The sequence below is a fragment of the Astatotilapia calliptera genome, chromosome 1 (genome assembly GCF_900246225.1).
Source record: "Astatotilapia calliptera chromosome 1, fAstCal1.2, whole genome shotgun sequence".
Classification (NCBI taxonomy): Eukaryota; Metazoa; Chordata; class Actinopteri; order Cichliformes; family Cichlidae; genus Astatotilapia; species Astatotilapia calliptera.
This window is the reverse complement of record NC_039302.1, coordinates 26,542,478-26,560,211: the sequence shown is the minus strand read 5'-3', so window position 1 is coordinate 26,560,211 and position 17,734 is coordinate 26,542,478. Positions and strand designations below refer to the sequence as shown.

Sequence of the window (17,734 nt, the reverse complement as noted above, 5' to 3'; positions counted from 1 at the left end):
ATAGTACCGGCTAAAACGGGACAAATAAAAGCACACTGTTTACATTGTAAGAGTTTGGTGTCTATGAGCAGCTCCAAAGACAGGAAAAGCACCACCAGGATAACGCAGGCCACCAGGATGCAATTGAAGCCAGCACTGAGCAGACAGACCTGCCACAGGGCCACTCGATGCCCACAGCACGGCTTCAGCCAGTTGGACCTAAAGGGACAAGGAAGGGGGGGATATTTTAATGCAACGTAAATTTCAACCAGCATTTACGATTTTAATTTAAATACCAAAGCAGAGTCAGAAGCTTGTAAAACCACAACCGAACCCTTAATAAAAACCACTGCCTTTTTTTTGGGTCTTTATCAACTTTATTGTTAGATTCAGTGAAGAAATGACAGGAAAGCGGGGTCAGAGAGAAAAGGGGGAAGACAAGAGGCAAAGGGCCACAGGTCGGTCTCGAACCCAGGCCCATGGGCACCCGCTCAATGCACTGAGCTAAACCAGGATCCAAAACCACTGACTTTTTGACTGTGTAGATTTATCCTTTTATCTACTTTAACTGTTTAATGTACACGGTAGAAATGAAAATTTAGGTTAAAAAAATAGCACAAAATAAAGTACTGATATGTGTACATATCATGTTTATATATACCATTTAGAATTGCATTTCTGACTGCAGAACTCTCTGTGACTGATTGCATGACCCCAGTAATTATATTTCAGTAGGTATATGAATATGAACAGCTGAACTCCCCGACATGGCCAAGAGAGGGTGGTAGTTTACACTTATGAAAGGTGATGTCTGTTTAAATCTGGCCAAAGTTTGGTAGTGATGGCCAAAGAAAAGTGTACTCAGAGGGAGCATTGACAGAGAAAAAGACAGTGAAGCTCTGTGAACTAGTGTTCTGACCATCAGCAGTGTGAGTGGAATACTGATGGCCTCTTTTTTATATGGGGATGAAGGGAGTCACTGTAGAGGATGCTGCTAAGAAGGAATGATTTCACATGTTTAGCTTGGGACATAAGTTAAATGTGGTGTGGAATGAAGGGAAAAAAATGTAATTAATTTTAATAACCCAGTGTCTGTGGCCTATTTCTTTGGCTACGGCATACAGGTTTAAATAAAACATCAATGTTACTGTATAGAAAATGATAGTCTGTCATATAATTTAAAAACAGACAGACTGGTTTATGTTTAAGATAAAATGACAGATTAACATTTCAATACATTTCAGACTAAGCTTTATTTTCACTGTAAGAAATCAGCATTTAGGCCACTAGTGTGTCTGGCGAGATAGCCTAATTCTATTTTGAAATAGTGGGATGGTCATACAGATCAGCTACTACAAGGGCTGACAGGAGCTGAGAGAAACAATGCCTTTCACCGGCTCTCCAGCTGGTATGGAAAGTTGGCACTGCCCACCACCTTTCCCTTCTCCCCATGCTCTGGCATAGAAGAGGCAGACATTGGCAGAGCATTTCCCTCCTCTGATCATGTCTTCATTCCTTGGCATGCCACTAATATGAGCTGCAACGGTGGCAAAATGGCTCCATTTTCACCATAGCTTCAAAATGAATTTGCTATATTCATCACAGAAGTCATATCTAAACTCTCCACGTTCCCTGTTTTAAAATGTTGGAGGAATTTCTGTCTATCCTTGAAATTACTTCTTTTAAATGCTGTGTTGGAAGGGATGATATTAATGAACTCTAGGAGTACTTGAAGCATAAAAGTCCATTTTTATCATCTACTACCAGAAATCTTTGAGGCAAGTATATAGTGTATACTATATACTCACTTCACACGTATTTTTGATTATCCGATCAAGTGCAAGTGTTGAAACAGAACCTGCAAAATTATTATTCACAGTAAAATCAAGAATATCCCTTAAGAAGGAAATCCTAACAAAAGCATTTTCAGAGGGCCCCTCTTTATAATTTCCTCCCGCAGTGGCATGTTTACGTAGCAATGAGGAAAATGTTTTTAGCAGCTGTCGAGCTGATCACTCCACCCCCCCACTGCTTTCTCACATAAAGGTATTCCTTACAGCCTGGCATGGGTAGAGCCACAAGTCTGTAAACAATGCACGGCTAATGTAATAAAGGCATAATCATGCTGATAGCAATCATCTTCTTGGCACTGGGTGGGGTGGCACAAGTGTGCAAGCTCCAGATGGTGTAAAATCTGCACCACCAGTCTTGCAGAGACTCTGTGGATGCCAGGTATGATGCCATTATGTGTATCAGCCTATATTCCAGAACACCTGGGCATCCTGCGATAAGAAAATATTGATGTATTTGTGATGCATATTTTTAATACATGTGCTTTCAGTTGTTTTGGAGTTAGTGTTAACACCTTCAAGGCCATAAAGTTTCTCAGAGTTAGAGAGCTCAAATCACAATGTGCAAAATAGGAAATTGACAAACTGATTAAGCTTTTGGAGATTTTGCATAAATATACATCATAATCTGACACGCTGAGCAAATTATCTAAAGAAAATTTTTGTGCAGTCTTGACCAAACTCAATCAGGGACCCACAGTTGATTTCACTTATCCTGTGTAACTGATTTGATCCTTGTTACTTACCATGGCTAAATATGCAGTTACGAGAGAAAGAAAGTTTTAACAAAATTCTGTGCAGACATGTGAACAGCCAAGTACATTTCATTATTCAATATCCTGTAGCACCACCGTTAGTTAGCAATCATTTTCTACATGAATTTATACATTTCTTACATTGTTATGGAGGAATTCCTGCTCGCTCTTCTTTACAACATTGCTTCAGTTCATTGAGGCTGGTGGACATTCATTTATGTACAGTTCTCTTAAGGCCCTATTACACCTATATCCATTCTGTTGTAGCTTTGCTGCTGTGTTTGGGATTATTGTCCTGTTACACGACCTAACTTTGGCCAACCTTCAACTGGTGGACAAATGGCCTCAAATTTCACATTACCACCCCTGCACCACCGTGCTTGACAGCTAGTATAAGGTGTATGAGCTGATATGCTGTGTTTGGTTTTTGCCAAACATGACACTGTGCCTTATATATATGAAATATTTTCACTTTGGTCTCATCTGTCCTAAGTAAGTTGTTCCAGAAGTCTTATTATTATATTATTATTATTTTTGTAGGGTCTACCTTACAGTATAAAGCACCTTGAGGTGATGGTTGTTGTCATTTGGCGCTGTATAAATAAGAATTGAACTGAATAGAATACAAGAGAAGTGAATGTAATAGCAATTAAGTACACTACAATAAGAACAAAAAAGGCTTCCCAAAAAGTGTTAAACCTAAAGTAACATAATGAAACTGAGCTAGACGCTAAAAGAGAAAGCTGAGTTGACAGAACTGTTTTTTACTTGGTCTGTTTGCAGTTAAGACCAAAACAGACAAACAGAACTTGCTCTTGTAGCAAACAAATATTATCTCCAAAACACTGATCCTTGTGTGTTAGTTTCTTCCATGCAATGCAAGTTTTTCTTCTAGCAACCTGTGCACTGCTGCTCATGTTAGGTGTATACAATGCAAAGCAACTATTCTTTTAAAGTTTGAAGGTTGATCTTACTTTTCATCACTATATTTGTTAAAAAATGAAGAAAATATATATATAAAAAAAAAAACACCCAGCACGCCCCTGCGGGCGGTTTATCCTTCAAGCTCGGGTCCTCTACCAGAGGCCTGGGAGCTTGAGGGTCCTGCGCAGTATCTTAGCTGTTCCCAGGACTGCGCTCTTCTGGACAGAGATCTCCGATGTTGTTCCCGGGATCTGCTGGAGCCACTCGCCTAGCTTGGGAGTCACCGCACCTAGTGCTCCGATTACCACGGGGACCACCGTTACCTTCACCCTCCACATCCTCTCGAGCTCTTCTCTGAGCCCTTGGTATTTCTCCAGCTTCTCGTGTTCCTTCTTTCTGATATTGCTGTCATTCGGAACCGCTACATCGATCACTACGGCCGTCTTCTTCTGTTTGTCTACCACCACTATGTCCGGTTGGTTAGCCACCACCATTTTGTCCGTCTGTATCTGGAAGTCCCACAGGATCTTAGCTCGGTCATTCTCCACCACCCTTGGGGGCATCTCCCATTTTGACCTCGGGACTTCCAGGTTATACTCGGCACAGATGTTCCTGTACACTATGCCGGCCACTTGGTTATGGCGTTCCATGTATGCCTTGCCTGCTAGCATCTTGCACCCTGCTGTTATGTGCTGGATTGTCTCTGGGGCATCTTTACACAGCCTGCACCTGGGGTCTTGTCTGGTGTGATAGACCCCAGCCTCTATGGATCTTGTGCTCAGAGCTTGTTCTTGTGCTGCCATGATTAGTGCCTCTGTGCTGTCTTTCAGTCCAGCTTTGTCCAGCCACTGGTAGGATTTCTGGATATCAGCCACCTCCTCTATCTGCCGGTGGTACATACCGTGCAGGGGCCTGTCCTTCCATGATGGTTCCTCGTCTCCCTCCTCTTTCTTGGGTTTCTGCTGCCTGAGGTATTCACTGAGCACTCGGTCAGTTGGGGCCATCTTCCCAATGTATTCTTGGATGTTCGTTGTCTCATCCTGGACTGTGGTGCTGACACTCACCAGTCCCCGGCCCCCTTCCTTCCGCTTAGCGTACAGCCTCAGGGTGCTGGACTTGGGGTGAAACCCTCCATGCATGGTAAGGAGCTTTCTTGTCTTTATGTCAGTGGCTTCTATCTCCTCCTTTGGCCAGCCTATTACCCCAGCAGGGTACCTGATCACGGGCAGGGCGTACGTGTTGATGGCCCGGATCTTGTTCTTACCATTCAGCTGACTCCTCAGGACTTGCCTGACCCTCTGCAGGTACTTGGTGGTTGCAGCTTTTCTAGCGGCCTCTTCATGGTTCCCATTCGCCTGCGGGATCCCCAAGTACTTGTAACTGTCCTCTATGTCTGCAATGTTGCCTTCTGGTAGTTCAATCCCCTCAGTTCTGACTACCTTCCCTCTCTTTGTTACCATCCGACTACACTTCTCCAGTCCGAACGACATTCCAATGTCATTGCTGTATAGCCTGGTAGTGTGGATCAGTGAATCGATGTCTCGTTCACACTTGGCATACAGCTTGATGTCATCCATGTACAGGAGGTGGCTGACAATTGCTCCGTTCCGTTGTCGGTATCCGTAGCCAGTCTTGTTAATGATCTCACTGAGGGGGTTCAGGCCTATGCAGAACAGCAGTGGGGACAGAGCATCTCCTTGGTAGATCCCGCACTTGATGGTGACTTGTGCTATGGGCTTGGAGTTGGCCTCTAGTGTTGTACGCCACATCCCCATTGAGTTCCTGATGAAGGCTCTTAGGGTCCCATTGATCTTGTACAATTCTAGGCATTCCAGTATCCAGCTGTGGGGCATTGAGTCATAGGCCTTCTTGTAATCAATCCAGGCAGTGCACAGGTTGGTCAGTCTGGTCTTGCAGTCTCGGCTGATTGTTCTGTCTACCAGTAGCTGGTGTTTTGCGCCTCTGGTATTCTTGCCAATTCCTTTCTGTGTCCCGCTCATGTATTGACCCATGTGCCTGTTCATCTTAGCCGATATGATGCCTGACAGGAGCTTCCATGTAGTACTGAGGCAGGTTATTGGTCGGTAGTTGGAGGGGACCGGTCCCTTCTTGGGGTCCTTTTTATATATATATATATATATATATATATATATATATATATATATATATATTATTTATTTATTTATTTATTTATTTATTTATTTATTTATTTATTGTCTGACATAAAGACAAGAAAGCTCCTCACCATGCATGGAGGGTTTCACCCCAAATCCAGCACCCTGAGGCTGTACGCTAAGCGGAAGGAAGGGGGCCGGGGACTGGTGAGTGTCAGCACCACAGTCCAGGATGAGACAACGAACATCCAAGAATACATTGGGAAGATGGCCCCAACTGACCGAGTGCTCAGTGAATACCTCAGGCAGCAGAAACCCAAGAAAGAGGAGGGAGACGAGGAACCATCATGGAAGGACAGGCCCCTGCACGGTATGTACCACCGGCAGATAGAGGAGGTGGCTGATATCCAGAAATCCTACCAGTGGCTGGACAAAGCTGGACTGAAAGACAGCACAGAGGCACTAATCATGGCAGCACAAGAACAAGCTCTGAGCACAAGATCCATAGAGGCTGGGGTCTATCACACCAGACAAGACCCCAGGTGCAGGCTGTGTAAAGATGCCCCAGAGACAATCCAGCACATAACAGCAGGGTGCAAGATGCTAGCAGGCAAGGCATACATGGAACGCCATAACCAAGTGGCCGGCATAGTGTACAGGAACATCTGTGCCGAGTATAACCTGGAAGTCCCGAGGTCAAAATGGGAGATGCCCCCAAGGGTGGTGGAGAATGACCGAGCTAAGATCCTGTGGGACTTCCAGATACAGACGGACAAAATGGTGGTGGCTAACCAACCGGACATAGTGGTGGTAGACAAAAAGAAGAAGACGGCCGTAGTGATCGATGTAGCGGTTCCGAATGACAGCAATATCAGGAAGAAGGAACACGAGAAGCTGGAGAAATACCAAGGGCTCAGAGAAGAGCTCGAGAGGATGTGGAGGGTGAAGGTAACGGTGGTCCCCGTGGTAATCGGAGCACTAGGTGCGGTGACTCCCAAGCTAGGCGAGTGGCTCCAGCAGATCCCGGGAACAACATCGGAGATCTCTGTCCAGAAGAGCGCAGTCCTGGGAACAGCTAAGATACTGCGCAGGACCCTCAAGCTCCCAGGCCTCTGGTAGAGGACCCGAGCTTAAGGATAAACCGCCCGCAGGGGCGTGCTGGGTGTTTTTTATATATATATATATATATTAGGGGTGCAACGATATTCGTATCGATATTGAACCGTTCGATACAGTGCTTTCGGTTCGGTACGCATATGTATCGAACAATACAACATTTGTAATTTATTTTATCAACTTTCCTTCTGACGATGCTGTCTGTGTTGAGTGCTCAGTGAATCTGCGTTCGACTACTCCGCCTAGGCTGCACTGTCGAGCGCAGATCCACTGAGCGCTCAACACAGACAGCATAGTCAGGAGGAAGAGCGCAGGGCAAGCTAGCGAGACAGAAGTTAAGCTCTCCTTGCAAGATGGACCTCCCCCACCCTCATTCAGATCTGGCGTTTGGAATTATTTTGGTTTTCATGTGACGTATGACCCTGAAGGTAAGCGAGTCATGGACTAAAGTAAAACAGTATGTTGGATGTGCCATGCAATGCTTAATTACATTGGTGTGAACTAGTGTGTTAGCGCAGTTAGCTCGTTAACGTGTTGGCCGTCTAGCCCCATGCACGGGGCGATCGGCGGTAGCTCGTTAACGGAGATTTGCCGTGTTGTGGCGTTAAGGTCATTTCAACGAGATTAACCTGAAAGCACTAGTGGGAACACAACGAATATGACTGCACATTTACGCCGACATCATCCTAGTGCAAAGACAAAAACAACAAGCATGCTACTAACTTTACCCGAGTCATTTAGACAGCTGTTAGCACGTGATTCTCCTCATGCTGCTGAGAATATAGCCCAGAAGAAGCGGATAGTATAGCTTTTATTTTGGAAAGAGACATTTCTCTATAATAAACTCTCTTTTCCAAAGATGAGTGATTCCTCAATCAAATACAGGGCTTGCAAAATCGCTAGCCCGACATCCCGGAGCTAGCGATCTTTCCAGTCGGGCTACAAAAATCTATCTCTTCCCTGCCCGTCGGGCTATTGTAGGAAAAATATATGTCAATGCTTTTGCATTCTTTCAGAAATGTAGCTGGGTAATTATGTCATTGGCATCGGTGAGCCACTGTCAATATGTGACATATTGAAATCGCGTTTGAATTTGCGCTTGTTTTTTTGCTTTCACTTTGCAATGACAGCACTGATCTGTGAGTGATGATAATTTGTGCACCAATTCCTCTGACATCGTCTTATTAATCGTTAGCTTACTATGCAAACATGACAAGTGAAATCTCCCGCAGCAAGCTTAAACATGTGAGAGGTTGATCGCGCAGAGAATCGCTGAGCTTATGTGAGTCCGTGTGTAAAAGTAGCAGTATATATATTTTAGTTCTGCTGAGCCAAATAAGACAGGTCGGAGTGAAGAAGTGACAGCCAAAGAAAAGCTTACCACAAAACGGAGAAGTTATGACAAATGAGACTATAAGGCAAAAAGAAAGTGCAGCTTTATGGTTTCATGGACAAAAGAATTTCTGTGGCTGCAATATGACGAGCTAAATAACCAGGGGTGCACATAAGTGGTCCGCAGGTGCGCATTCGCTGTCAAAATAAAAAACGCGCACAAGGGTTAGGGTTAAATTTAAAAACTGTACTTTTGAGTTAAAATATATATTTATAATTTTAATAAATGACAAATTAAAAAGGCATGAACATTTTTTTGTATCGAAAAAATATCGAACCGTGACACCAAAGTATCGAACCGAACCGAACCGTGAATTTTGTGTATCGTTGCACCCCTAATATATATATATATATATATATATATATATATATATATATATAAGCAATGAAACAAAAAAAACAATGACAATAAATCTGCAGCAGATTTTGCAATTAAATTTTTTTTAAAAGCTTCTCTTCTTTTATGAGTCAGAGATGTATCTCTTGTTTGTATGGGGGGTTTTTGCAGTTCCTCTGGGCAGTCTGGCCTTGAGGTGAATTTGCTGGGATATTTACTGAAAATTGTGGCATTGTGTTAACACACACCTGGTCCAACAGCAGCAGCAAGGGTATATATAGTTTGCACGAAACTTTCCTTTCACATGACTGTATCGTTATGCAACTTCTTTACCATGATTTGCTGAAGCTGAATTTATCCAAACTTGTTTCATTTAAAGTAATTATTAAATAATTATAAGTACAATAGATTCTTGTCAATTCAAGTAATGCAAGTAAGGTATAGTTTTGAAAGGATAAACAAGGCCTTGTCAAATCTAAAAACAGAAATAAATGAAAATATACCAAAGTAAAGCAGTCTCTCTCCTTTCATCTCAGACAGTGCTGTCATAAAGCTCCTCACCTGTCAATATGTGCATCCAGCCACTACATTACTGCCGTCTTGTGGCTGGAGTCAGTTATTGGCTGAAAGCTGTGCTTATTTTAATCTCGTAAGAGACTGCAGCTCTCTCTGTTTTGAGTGTGTGTCTGTCTTCCTTTGACAATGACAATGATATAATGTTGTTATATCATTAACAACATTAACGTAAGAGCCTTCTTTTTTCTGCACATGCAAGGCAAGTTGTCGCTGGGTCTGCTCTCAGTGCTGTGAGATCAGTTACGATCTGCACTTTTTGTAGAAACACAGCTAGCATAGCATAGCTAGTAAACCAGTTTCAGTGATTTATCTTTGTAACAGATGATTGTAACAGCTTTGCCCTGCTAACCACCATGGCCAACTTGTATGATGTATACAAGATTAAATTTAACTCATTTAGTACATTAGTAAGGACAGCTTTGACAATGAATGGCGAGGGGATGGTACCTCTGATTATGTCCAGTCTAATAAACAGGCAAGGTGACCAAGTGTAGGGTCAGATTAGCATCTATGAGAATCTCTAAGTGTAATAAGTTTAGCAAGCTGCTTTGCCAACACTCCACGTTTGTTTTTCATTCATATTTTAATCCACCCGTACATACTGACAATTAACCATGTCACACACTACAGCAGGTTTTTTGTTGTCAATATTTCAATATACTTTGTTTAAAATCGAGATGAACAACTGATCTTTTTCAGTGATCCAATTTATCTTATTAAATAGGTAAATAGTAGATGCTTGTGTGTACGGGGGGGGGGGGGGGGGGGGGGGGTTCTGGTTTCCTGTCTGTGAAAGTCACCGTCGTAAGCCATAGTTTGAAAAACTACTCCATGCCTTCAAGTCAATCCAGACATGTCTCTGGTGGAAACAAACTCGATTTCCGAACGTGAAACTTTTACCATAGGATCTGACGGTCCATAAAAGTGCATCAAATGATTTCATGCTTCATCAAACCTCTGCAAGGGGGTAAAAATAATAATAAGAAAAACATTACAAATACTATAAAACTCTTTGAGGGGGAGTAGTAAAATGAAGTGCAGAAAAATGAAATATTATCCTCACAACAATTTTAAAGGGTACAGTCTTCTCAAGCTTTAATGGATCACAGCAATTATGCCAAAGTCAAGCCAATTACAAAGAAGAGTATTAAAAGCAATTTTTAAAGGCAAGGTCCACATCTTGGTAAATTTTACTGTATATCCCTTCATGGCAGTGGTGATCACTTTTAGATACCATAGAAAGCCTGCTTTCCTCATAAATTGGCATATTTTTCTTTAAAAACTTTTTTTCCAATCTTGCCATGTATATTATACAATTTTATACAATTTTTATAGAGACCCTGTCCTCTATTCCAGCCGCCACCACGCATGGCCAATAAATGCTTGGGGTCCCAGGCCAGTGGAGGTGCACCAAGGACTAATAAACTTTAAACTACAGCAGGGTACAGTGCAAAGTTTGCAATGACAGTGGAGGATACCTAACATTATTAACATTATTAAATTTACAATAACATAATGGAGATGACCCACTGGTTGGAGGGAGGCACATGCTCCCAACAGACCCTAGTAACACCACCGTCAGATGCTCTGTGAAACAGACAAATTAGATAAGCTAAAACAAATTTTAGCAACTTTAGCCATTTTAAACAGTTACATCTATTAATGCTCATCAAGGGATCAGTGCTGAAAGATAACTTTTGGTATATACACATACAGTGTTTCAATGTTTTTCTGCACAAATAAGTTACTAAATATATATTTTTTTTTACAGTATGATTATTATATTTTAAAAATTGATGCTCATAATAAATGACCAACTCACCTTTACAAATACTGCCTTCTAATGAAGTCATTATCATCGTTTAAGAAAACTGCTTGTACTGATCTCCAGTAAGCTGGCAAACAACACATTGTGTAGTCAGAGGGGAACCAAGCAAAATTGACAGATTTGAGTTTCTTCAAACAAGAAATCAAAGCTTGAAATATAAAGTAACGTCAAAAAGAACTAGGCATACATTGAGTTAAATGAGAAGCTAGCTCCTTTTCTGATGGATAGCAGGCTAAAACTGAATCATTAAGCACAAATCTAAACTTGCTCATGGAGCAAGATAAAATGTATTACTCCCATGGGCCATTAAGAGGCACTGGACAGTCATATTATATCTCAAACTCGAAGACAAGGATAAACCATGCACATATGTGCAATAAACATGAGAAGGTTTACCCAACCAGGTGAAATTAATAGGTCATTTATTATAGTTTAGTATATATGCACAATTCCCCACGCACACACACAAGCCCTAAATAGTCCCTGTAAACTCATGTGTTTATAGTGCCTCAAAAGATATTCAAGATCGAATCTATTATGTGAGGATATTAAAATGAGTCAGCAAAGCAATAAATCTGTGGAACAATCTGTCCAAAATCAATAACATCCACCTGCTTTATACAGGATAAAGGACCACGCAAGTCGATACAACACAACACAGATAAATAAGAGGTGAGAGTTCACAGGCGGTTTGAAGACTCATCCTTGATATGTATGACAAATAGGCTGAATTCAGCGACTGTGTGTGTCCTTAACTTCATGTCATGCCAAAACTAGCCCAGCCCAGAGGGGACGCAGTCAGACGCTGCTGGTGACACATGCAGTATATTAATGAGTCTTATTAAAGCAACAGAACAGTGGCAAATGTTGTTTCTCTGACCCCGTCGGCCCTGACAGTCTGACAGAACCACCTGGCCCAAATCAGTAGCAGACAAGCACATTTAGTGGACAAGGTCACCCCTCAAACCGGTTGTTTTCAGACTGTCTTTGGCTTTTTCACAACCTAATATTGATTTACCAAATAACAGTTATAGTGCCTTTGTAATTTTTGGTCAACTTGCACGACAGACTATTTGAACACAAACACAAAGATATTTCTGCATTTCTGTCTCTCTACACTTCTGCTTTATGTCTGCTATTATCTCGCTATTCTCTGCGCTCCTTCCCTTGGCTCTGCATCCCTTCTGATATCAGTGCACGTTTAGCAGGTTGATATAGCTGTCAGTGTTCCCCTCTACTGGTGAGACTGAGAGAAGCTCGACAGGGAAATAGAGGAGGGAGATTAAATCAGGCAAAGTGATCAATACGAGCATGTCGAGTGAGCCACCAAACACTGGGACTGTCAGACTAACAGCACCTGATGGTCTCATCAGATAAAGTACTCCACTGCAGAGATGCTTCTTAAACGTTTACTCTTTGTACATATTAGAGTTCAAGTGCTATACTTCTGCGTCTCCTTATTTTATCCTTCCTTTTATTCTGCCATATTGGCAGATTATCAGCAATGGCAACACAATAAACTCAAGACTTTTTATTGTGCTTAAGGAAAGACGAGGCTTGATTGATGAACCGTTGTTGTTAATTTCTTTATGGATGTATAAATATCTAAAATTATTATTTAGGAGATGTGAAGACTTAAATTCATAATTATTAATAACAGAACAAATTCTCCTTTTTTTATTGGTTTGATTCATAATCATTGGATTTAAACATGGGATGAGAGCCAAGTTAATGGTCAATTGTTCAAACTAGTTTACAGCTAATGGTGGTGTCACATTATAGTGACCTGATGGACTGGACTGCATTTCCATGATGTAATAAATTCAGCTGAATCTTGGCAATGCATTAGTGATATCTGATGTAATGAATTGGGGCAAAACCTGCTGTAATTTTTATTTTTAGCCAAAACTACTAAAAAAAAAAAAATTCTTTGACTTGAGTTCTATTATTGGCTAGGTGCCCGAGGAGCTTTGAAAATAGCGATGACAGCTAATCCTGGGAAGAGAAGTGTGAGTGTGAATTTAGAAGTTAAGTGAGATCATCTCAACACTTATTTATATTGCAGTGCTATGCTAGAAATGTGACCCCGGTGGAACAAACACATTTATACCCATACAGAGACAGAGAACAAAAACTGCTGCACTGTGTTCATTTAATTTAGCATTTATTGTCTTGTTTGTTTCTTTGCTTAATCTTTATCATCCTGAGCCATTTTCATGCACATGCGCTGCTGCCCTGAGGTCCACGTAGGTGCATTCAGAGGAGCCAGATTTTCTTGTAATTTATTTTTTATGGTAGTTTTCATGCTTTTCCAGCTCTTTAAACATTTTTCTTTGGACTTCAACTGCTTTTTTTACTCATTTTCATTCCAGTCCTCGTACCTGACCTTTTCCAATAAATATGTGGAACACCTGACACAAAGGATGAGCCATTGTTGTGTCTACATATAACAGACAACTTGCAAATTGCATCTTTTGGCAGTTTGTTACACACAGCCTGTCATAAAACAAATAACTTGTTCCCACTTCTTTAGTTAATTTTTTTTTAAATGCTAATACAACAGAGTTTCATAGACATATAAATATAATTTTCACAACAAAAAGGTGATTTACAAAGAGTTATTAGCCAAAAACTTGACATATCTTAGCATGGTGTACAGTATATCATTAAAACAATTGGAGGAAACTCTACAAGTGTAAGACAAAAGCACAGTTCGTTAGTACCAAACCAGAAACCGCTACAGAGTGTGATAAAGCATACTGTGAAAAGGCACTGCTAGAATTACATAATTTGATTTTAACAAAAAAGAAGACAAGGGATAAAAGCCTTATTCTGAAGTAATGATTATGTGCATCCCTTAGGCAAAGTCTCTACCCGCCAATGACAAATTTAGTCCCAGCAAATAAAAATGGTGAACCAGATAGGAAGCATAGAAACAGACAGAGCTTGACAGCAGGCAAGCCTGGAAAAGAAGGCGTACCAGCTAAGCATAAAATACATGCTGAGTTTTCCCGATGCTGTCAGATTGCAGGTAATTAATTTTACATTTGAAAGTTTCCCCATTACCAATGCCTGTGTGCCATTCATCACAACACATCAGCAATGAGAAGGTAAGCCCCAAAACACCAGAAAAGCACTGACTCCTTTTTTTTCTTTGACTTTTGCAATCTAAAAGTAAATATAGCGACTGCATTTTTAGTACCGCATTTACCTTCTTACATAAACAACATCTCCAGACGGGCAAATTATTTATACTAATCGTTCACTTATTTGCACAGCGCCAGTAGAGGCAAAAGGATTCAAGTTTAAATGATTACTGTCTAAATGGTGACAGCCAGTGTACACAAAAGCAAACCTGAAAATTTACAAATTTACAGACTAAAAGAAATATTGTGTGTGTTCTTATTAGGATAAGGATTTTTAATATTTTATACCAGTACAGGTGTTGATTTTCTTACAGTGAATCAGAGATCAGAGGCCATCTGTCAGTGTTGTGGAGCAATGCAAAGCTAATGTAATGTGTAGTGAAGCACATTACTTTCTCCACAGAGTTCTCAAGTAACATAAAGTATTACATGTTTTTAAAAGTAACAAATAGTAATGACTGTGCAACTCTAATAGAAGCCAGGGACACAACCTCTGCATCAAAGGTCTGATATCACTCGTTGTTACAAAGTGAAGCCAACCTACAAAGAAAGACCTATAAGAGGCACAAAGCAACTACAAAGCCGGAGACTGTAGTTTTTTTAGAACTGCCAGTAGCAGCTGTTTCTTAATTTAATTTTACATTCAAAAGTCTTAACTAGTGTCGTTTATATTAAATTATATTAAATTATTATTGCTAGGAACCAGGGCTTTACATTTCATTTCCAATTTTCACTCACTACACATCTTTGAATCTGAGACTGAGTCATACAGAGAATGCCACCATACTACTTTTATATGGTTATAGATGCATTTTATGCCATACTTCCCAGAGCTGCATAATTACAAGCCTTTAAGCTTGATGCTAAAAGACATCACATTGATGTTATGTGTAGGCTACAAGAAAGATTTTAGATTACGCTGAACCTGCAGCAGCTAGAGGCTTAAGTTTACCGTGAGTAGTGCAAAACACAACGAACAAGGGCAACTGGTGTTCAGCTTCCCCCCTGAGTCCCGTGGGAGCGCTGAGGAAAGACTCATTTGTATGTTACAAGGGGACTGGAAGGTCAGTATGTGCGCGTGTGTGTCTCTGTGTGTGTATGCCTGCATTTGATGTATTCTGTATTCCGTGTGTATATCGCATACTGTATATGTGCACTGATAAGGGTGCATGCACCCAATCACAGCAAGCTTTAATCAGTATAGCGTCACGACTGCAGATCGTTATGGATGTCAGTTCAGAATTGAGTAAATCTCAAACCATTTTGCTGCTTATTTAAGATGCAGGAAACAAAACCTGACAGGTTTTGACTTCATGGACAAGAAAGACTAATGAGACTGTGCATGGTGCTTTCAAAACAACACTTTCACATATCCCTGATAACAGAGCTAAATGACCATGCACCTTAGGATGCAGCTGAGCAAAACACTCTAATAAATTGGCTTTTAAGGATCAATATTATTACACTTTACATCAGAAACTGAAATCTCCATGTGTTTCTTTAGATCTTAACATGTGCCATGTCACTACTGCTTTAGTACAGAGTAAAAAAAATACACAATACAATACGAATTTTCACTGACCAAAAGAAAAGTAAATTCATAATAAAAGATGTCAATTGTGTCTTAATTATTATGAGATAGATTAAAATAAGCACACTACTGTAGCTGGTTCAGCAGGCAACCCATATACCAAAGGTTAGTAGGAGCACACATTATCTTTGATTTACTGTAAGCTTTCCTTACTATTCCCTCTTAAAAAAGGCTAAAATATATTTAAAAAAATGTTTTTTAAAAAGCCAGGTGTCAACATTTAAGAGATTTCTTTAGATGACTGGAGTCCCACACATTGATTAGTGTGTGTGTGTGTGTGTGTGTGTATGTATGTATAGAAATATACTCTTAGACTGGACAAAGCCACTATTATATCAACACTTGGATAGAGAAGCCTTGTCATGATGTGTCGAACTTAGCATTTTGGTTGTTGTGATGTTTTGAACCCAAAACTGGTGAGAAAGGGGGTAGATCTGACTGAGATCTTTTTTAAATCTAATGGGGACCATGACTTAAAAAATGAACATCAGGCTGTAGTCAGTACAACTAAAAACTAGCAAATTAGACCATAAACTAATCAGGAAAGCATTTAAGATCAAAATTTAAGTAAACTACCATTTCCCTAGCAACCACTTTTGTTATAGTAAATGAGTAAAACTCTTCAGCCAGCAAAACTTTCTGAGTATCAGTGTGTTTCATGCACAGTTATTAGCTAACCTTTGTTTTTAATGAACACAGATCACATATAATTATTTTGTTTTGGGGAGTAAGATATCAGTTTGTTAGATAAATTATGCTTTAAATACAGATGTAAACACACAGAAATCTGCAACAAAACTTTCAAAGTGGTCTCGACTTTTACTCAGACACTTCAACTCTTCTCCTTTGTGCCATGTGCAATGTGAACATGGTTATATGTGGTATATATGGCATGGCTTTCTACTAGAAACTGGTCGTTTTGTGTATCAAAATTACCATTTTTTGTGACAAAAATATTGCATCTTATGGTAAATGAGCAGGCCAATTATTGTATGAAAACCAGTTTCAATAAAACAATGTACATATAGTGATTTAGTGTTAAATTAACTGCTTTGCAGGAGGAACAGTAATGGCAGGGTGGCAAACTACAGAATCTATCATCTATACAGTTATCGTTTCAAAATCTAAAAATTTTGGTTTATATTTCAGGCCATCCCTGGCAGTAAAGGTTCACCATGTTTATTTTTCCTCAAAAGTTATGGATAATTGTGATTTGGCAAACAGTGAACTCCTACACTATACAGGCCTACAGCTGTCCCATTGGCAGAGGAATTAAGAAGTCTGGGAGATAACGAGAAGGACGGTCACTCCCTGGTCGCCATCTCAGACAACTTCCCGTTCTCTCTAATTAAATCAGGCCAAATTGGCTCGACCGGGTGAAAGCCTTCAGAGAATGCATTATTCCAAAAAGTAAGACTTCAATATTTAATCTTTGCTCTCTAACAAAGTTAAAGCAGGTTGAGTAAAAATAGTGTGCTATCAACAAAAATACTAACTAGCAGCACAGATCTCACACCTCCAAATTCAGGTTAACAAACGTCTTTCTTATTTGACATATTCATGAAATCAAGATTGCTCTGTGATGTTTTAACAAGAAAGGTTTAAAAGTCCCACTATTCAAAACAGTAACAGTTTAGTTCATGCCCACGTTTTTAAAAAGTCTAATCTCAGAACCAATTTGATGACAAAATCACTCCAGAGTTGTTTGTGATTGTATAAAGAGGGAAGTGTTTATTTTCCTTCATCAACCACTTTCTAAGACTTGCAAATGGGCCAGTAGTTATTTCCAAAATAGAACATTTGGAACCCTGGCCTAAAGCTGTTGGGTGGTAAAGGGTAGGAGTCCTTTTTTTTTTCCTCCCCCCCACCCCTGCTCACTACAGATTTAGATGAACCATCTGGTGTTGGTACCTAACCCTGGACTCCTTGCACATTTGGACCAGCCGTATCAGCAACATATGCTTCTGTCTCCGTGTCTGGCAACCATGCGCCCATCACAACGATGGGAGGTGACATCATTCCACTGCTCAGGTGTGCACTTGTAATTGCAGTCCAGGAGCAGGGGCTGGACTGGTCTGGCAACTTGAATTTTAATATAATTTTACACTGCACTTTTTATCTAGATC

General features: G+C 40.4%; 1 protein-coding gene across 1 annotated transcript in view; it reads right to left on the bottom strand.

Moving 5' to 3' along the window:
- LOC113024781 (transmembrane protein 266-like) overlaps positions 1 to 17,734 on the bottom strand; it is a 51,734-nt gene that overhangs the window by 14,503 nt on the left and 19,497 nt on the right. Inside the window, exon 4 of the mRNA XM_026172109.1 lies at positions 44 to 198. Within this exon, the coding sequence (XP_026027894.1) occupies positions 44 to 198 (155 nt within the window). The remainder of the gene's footprint in view (positions 1 to 43; positions 199 to 17,734) is intronic.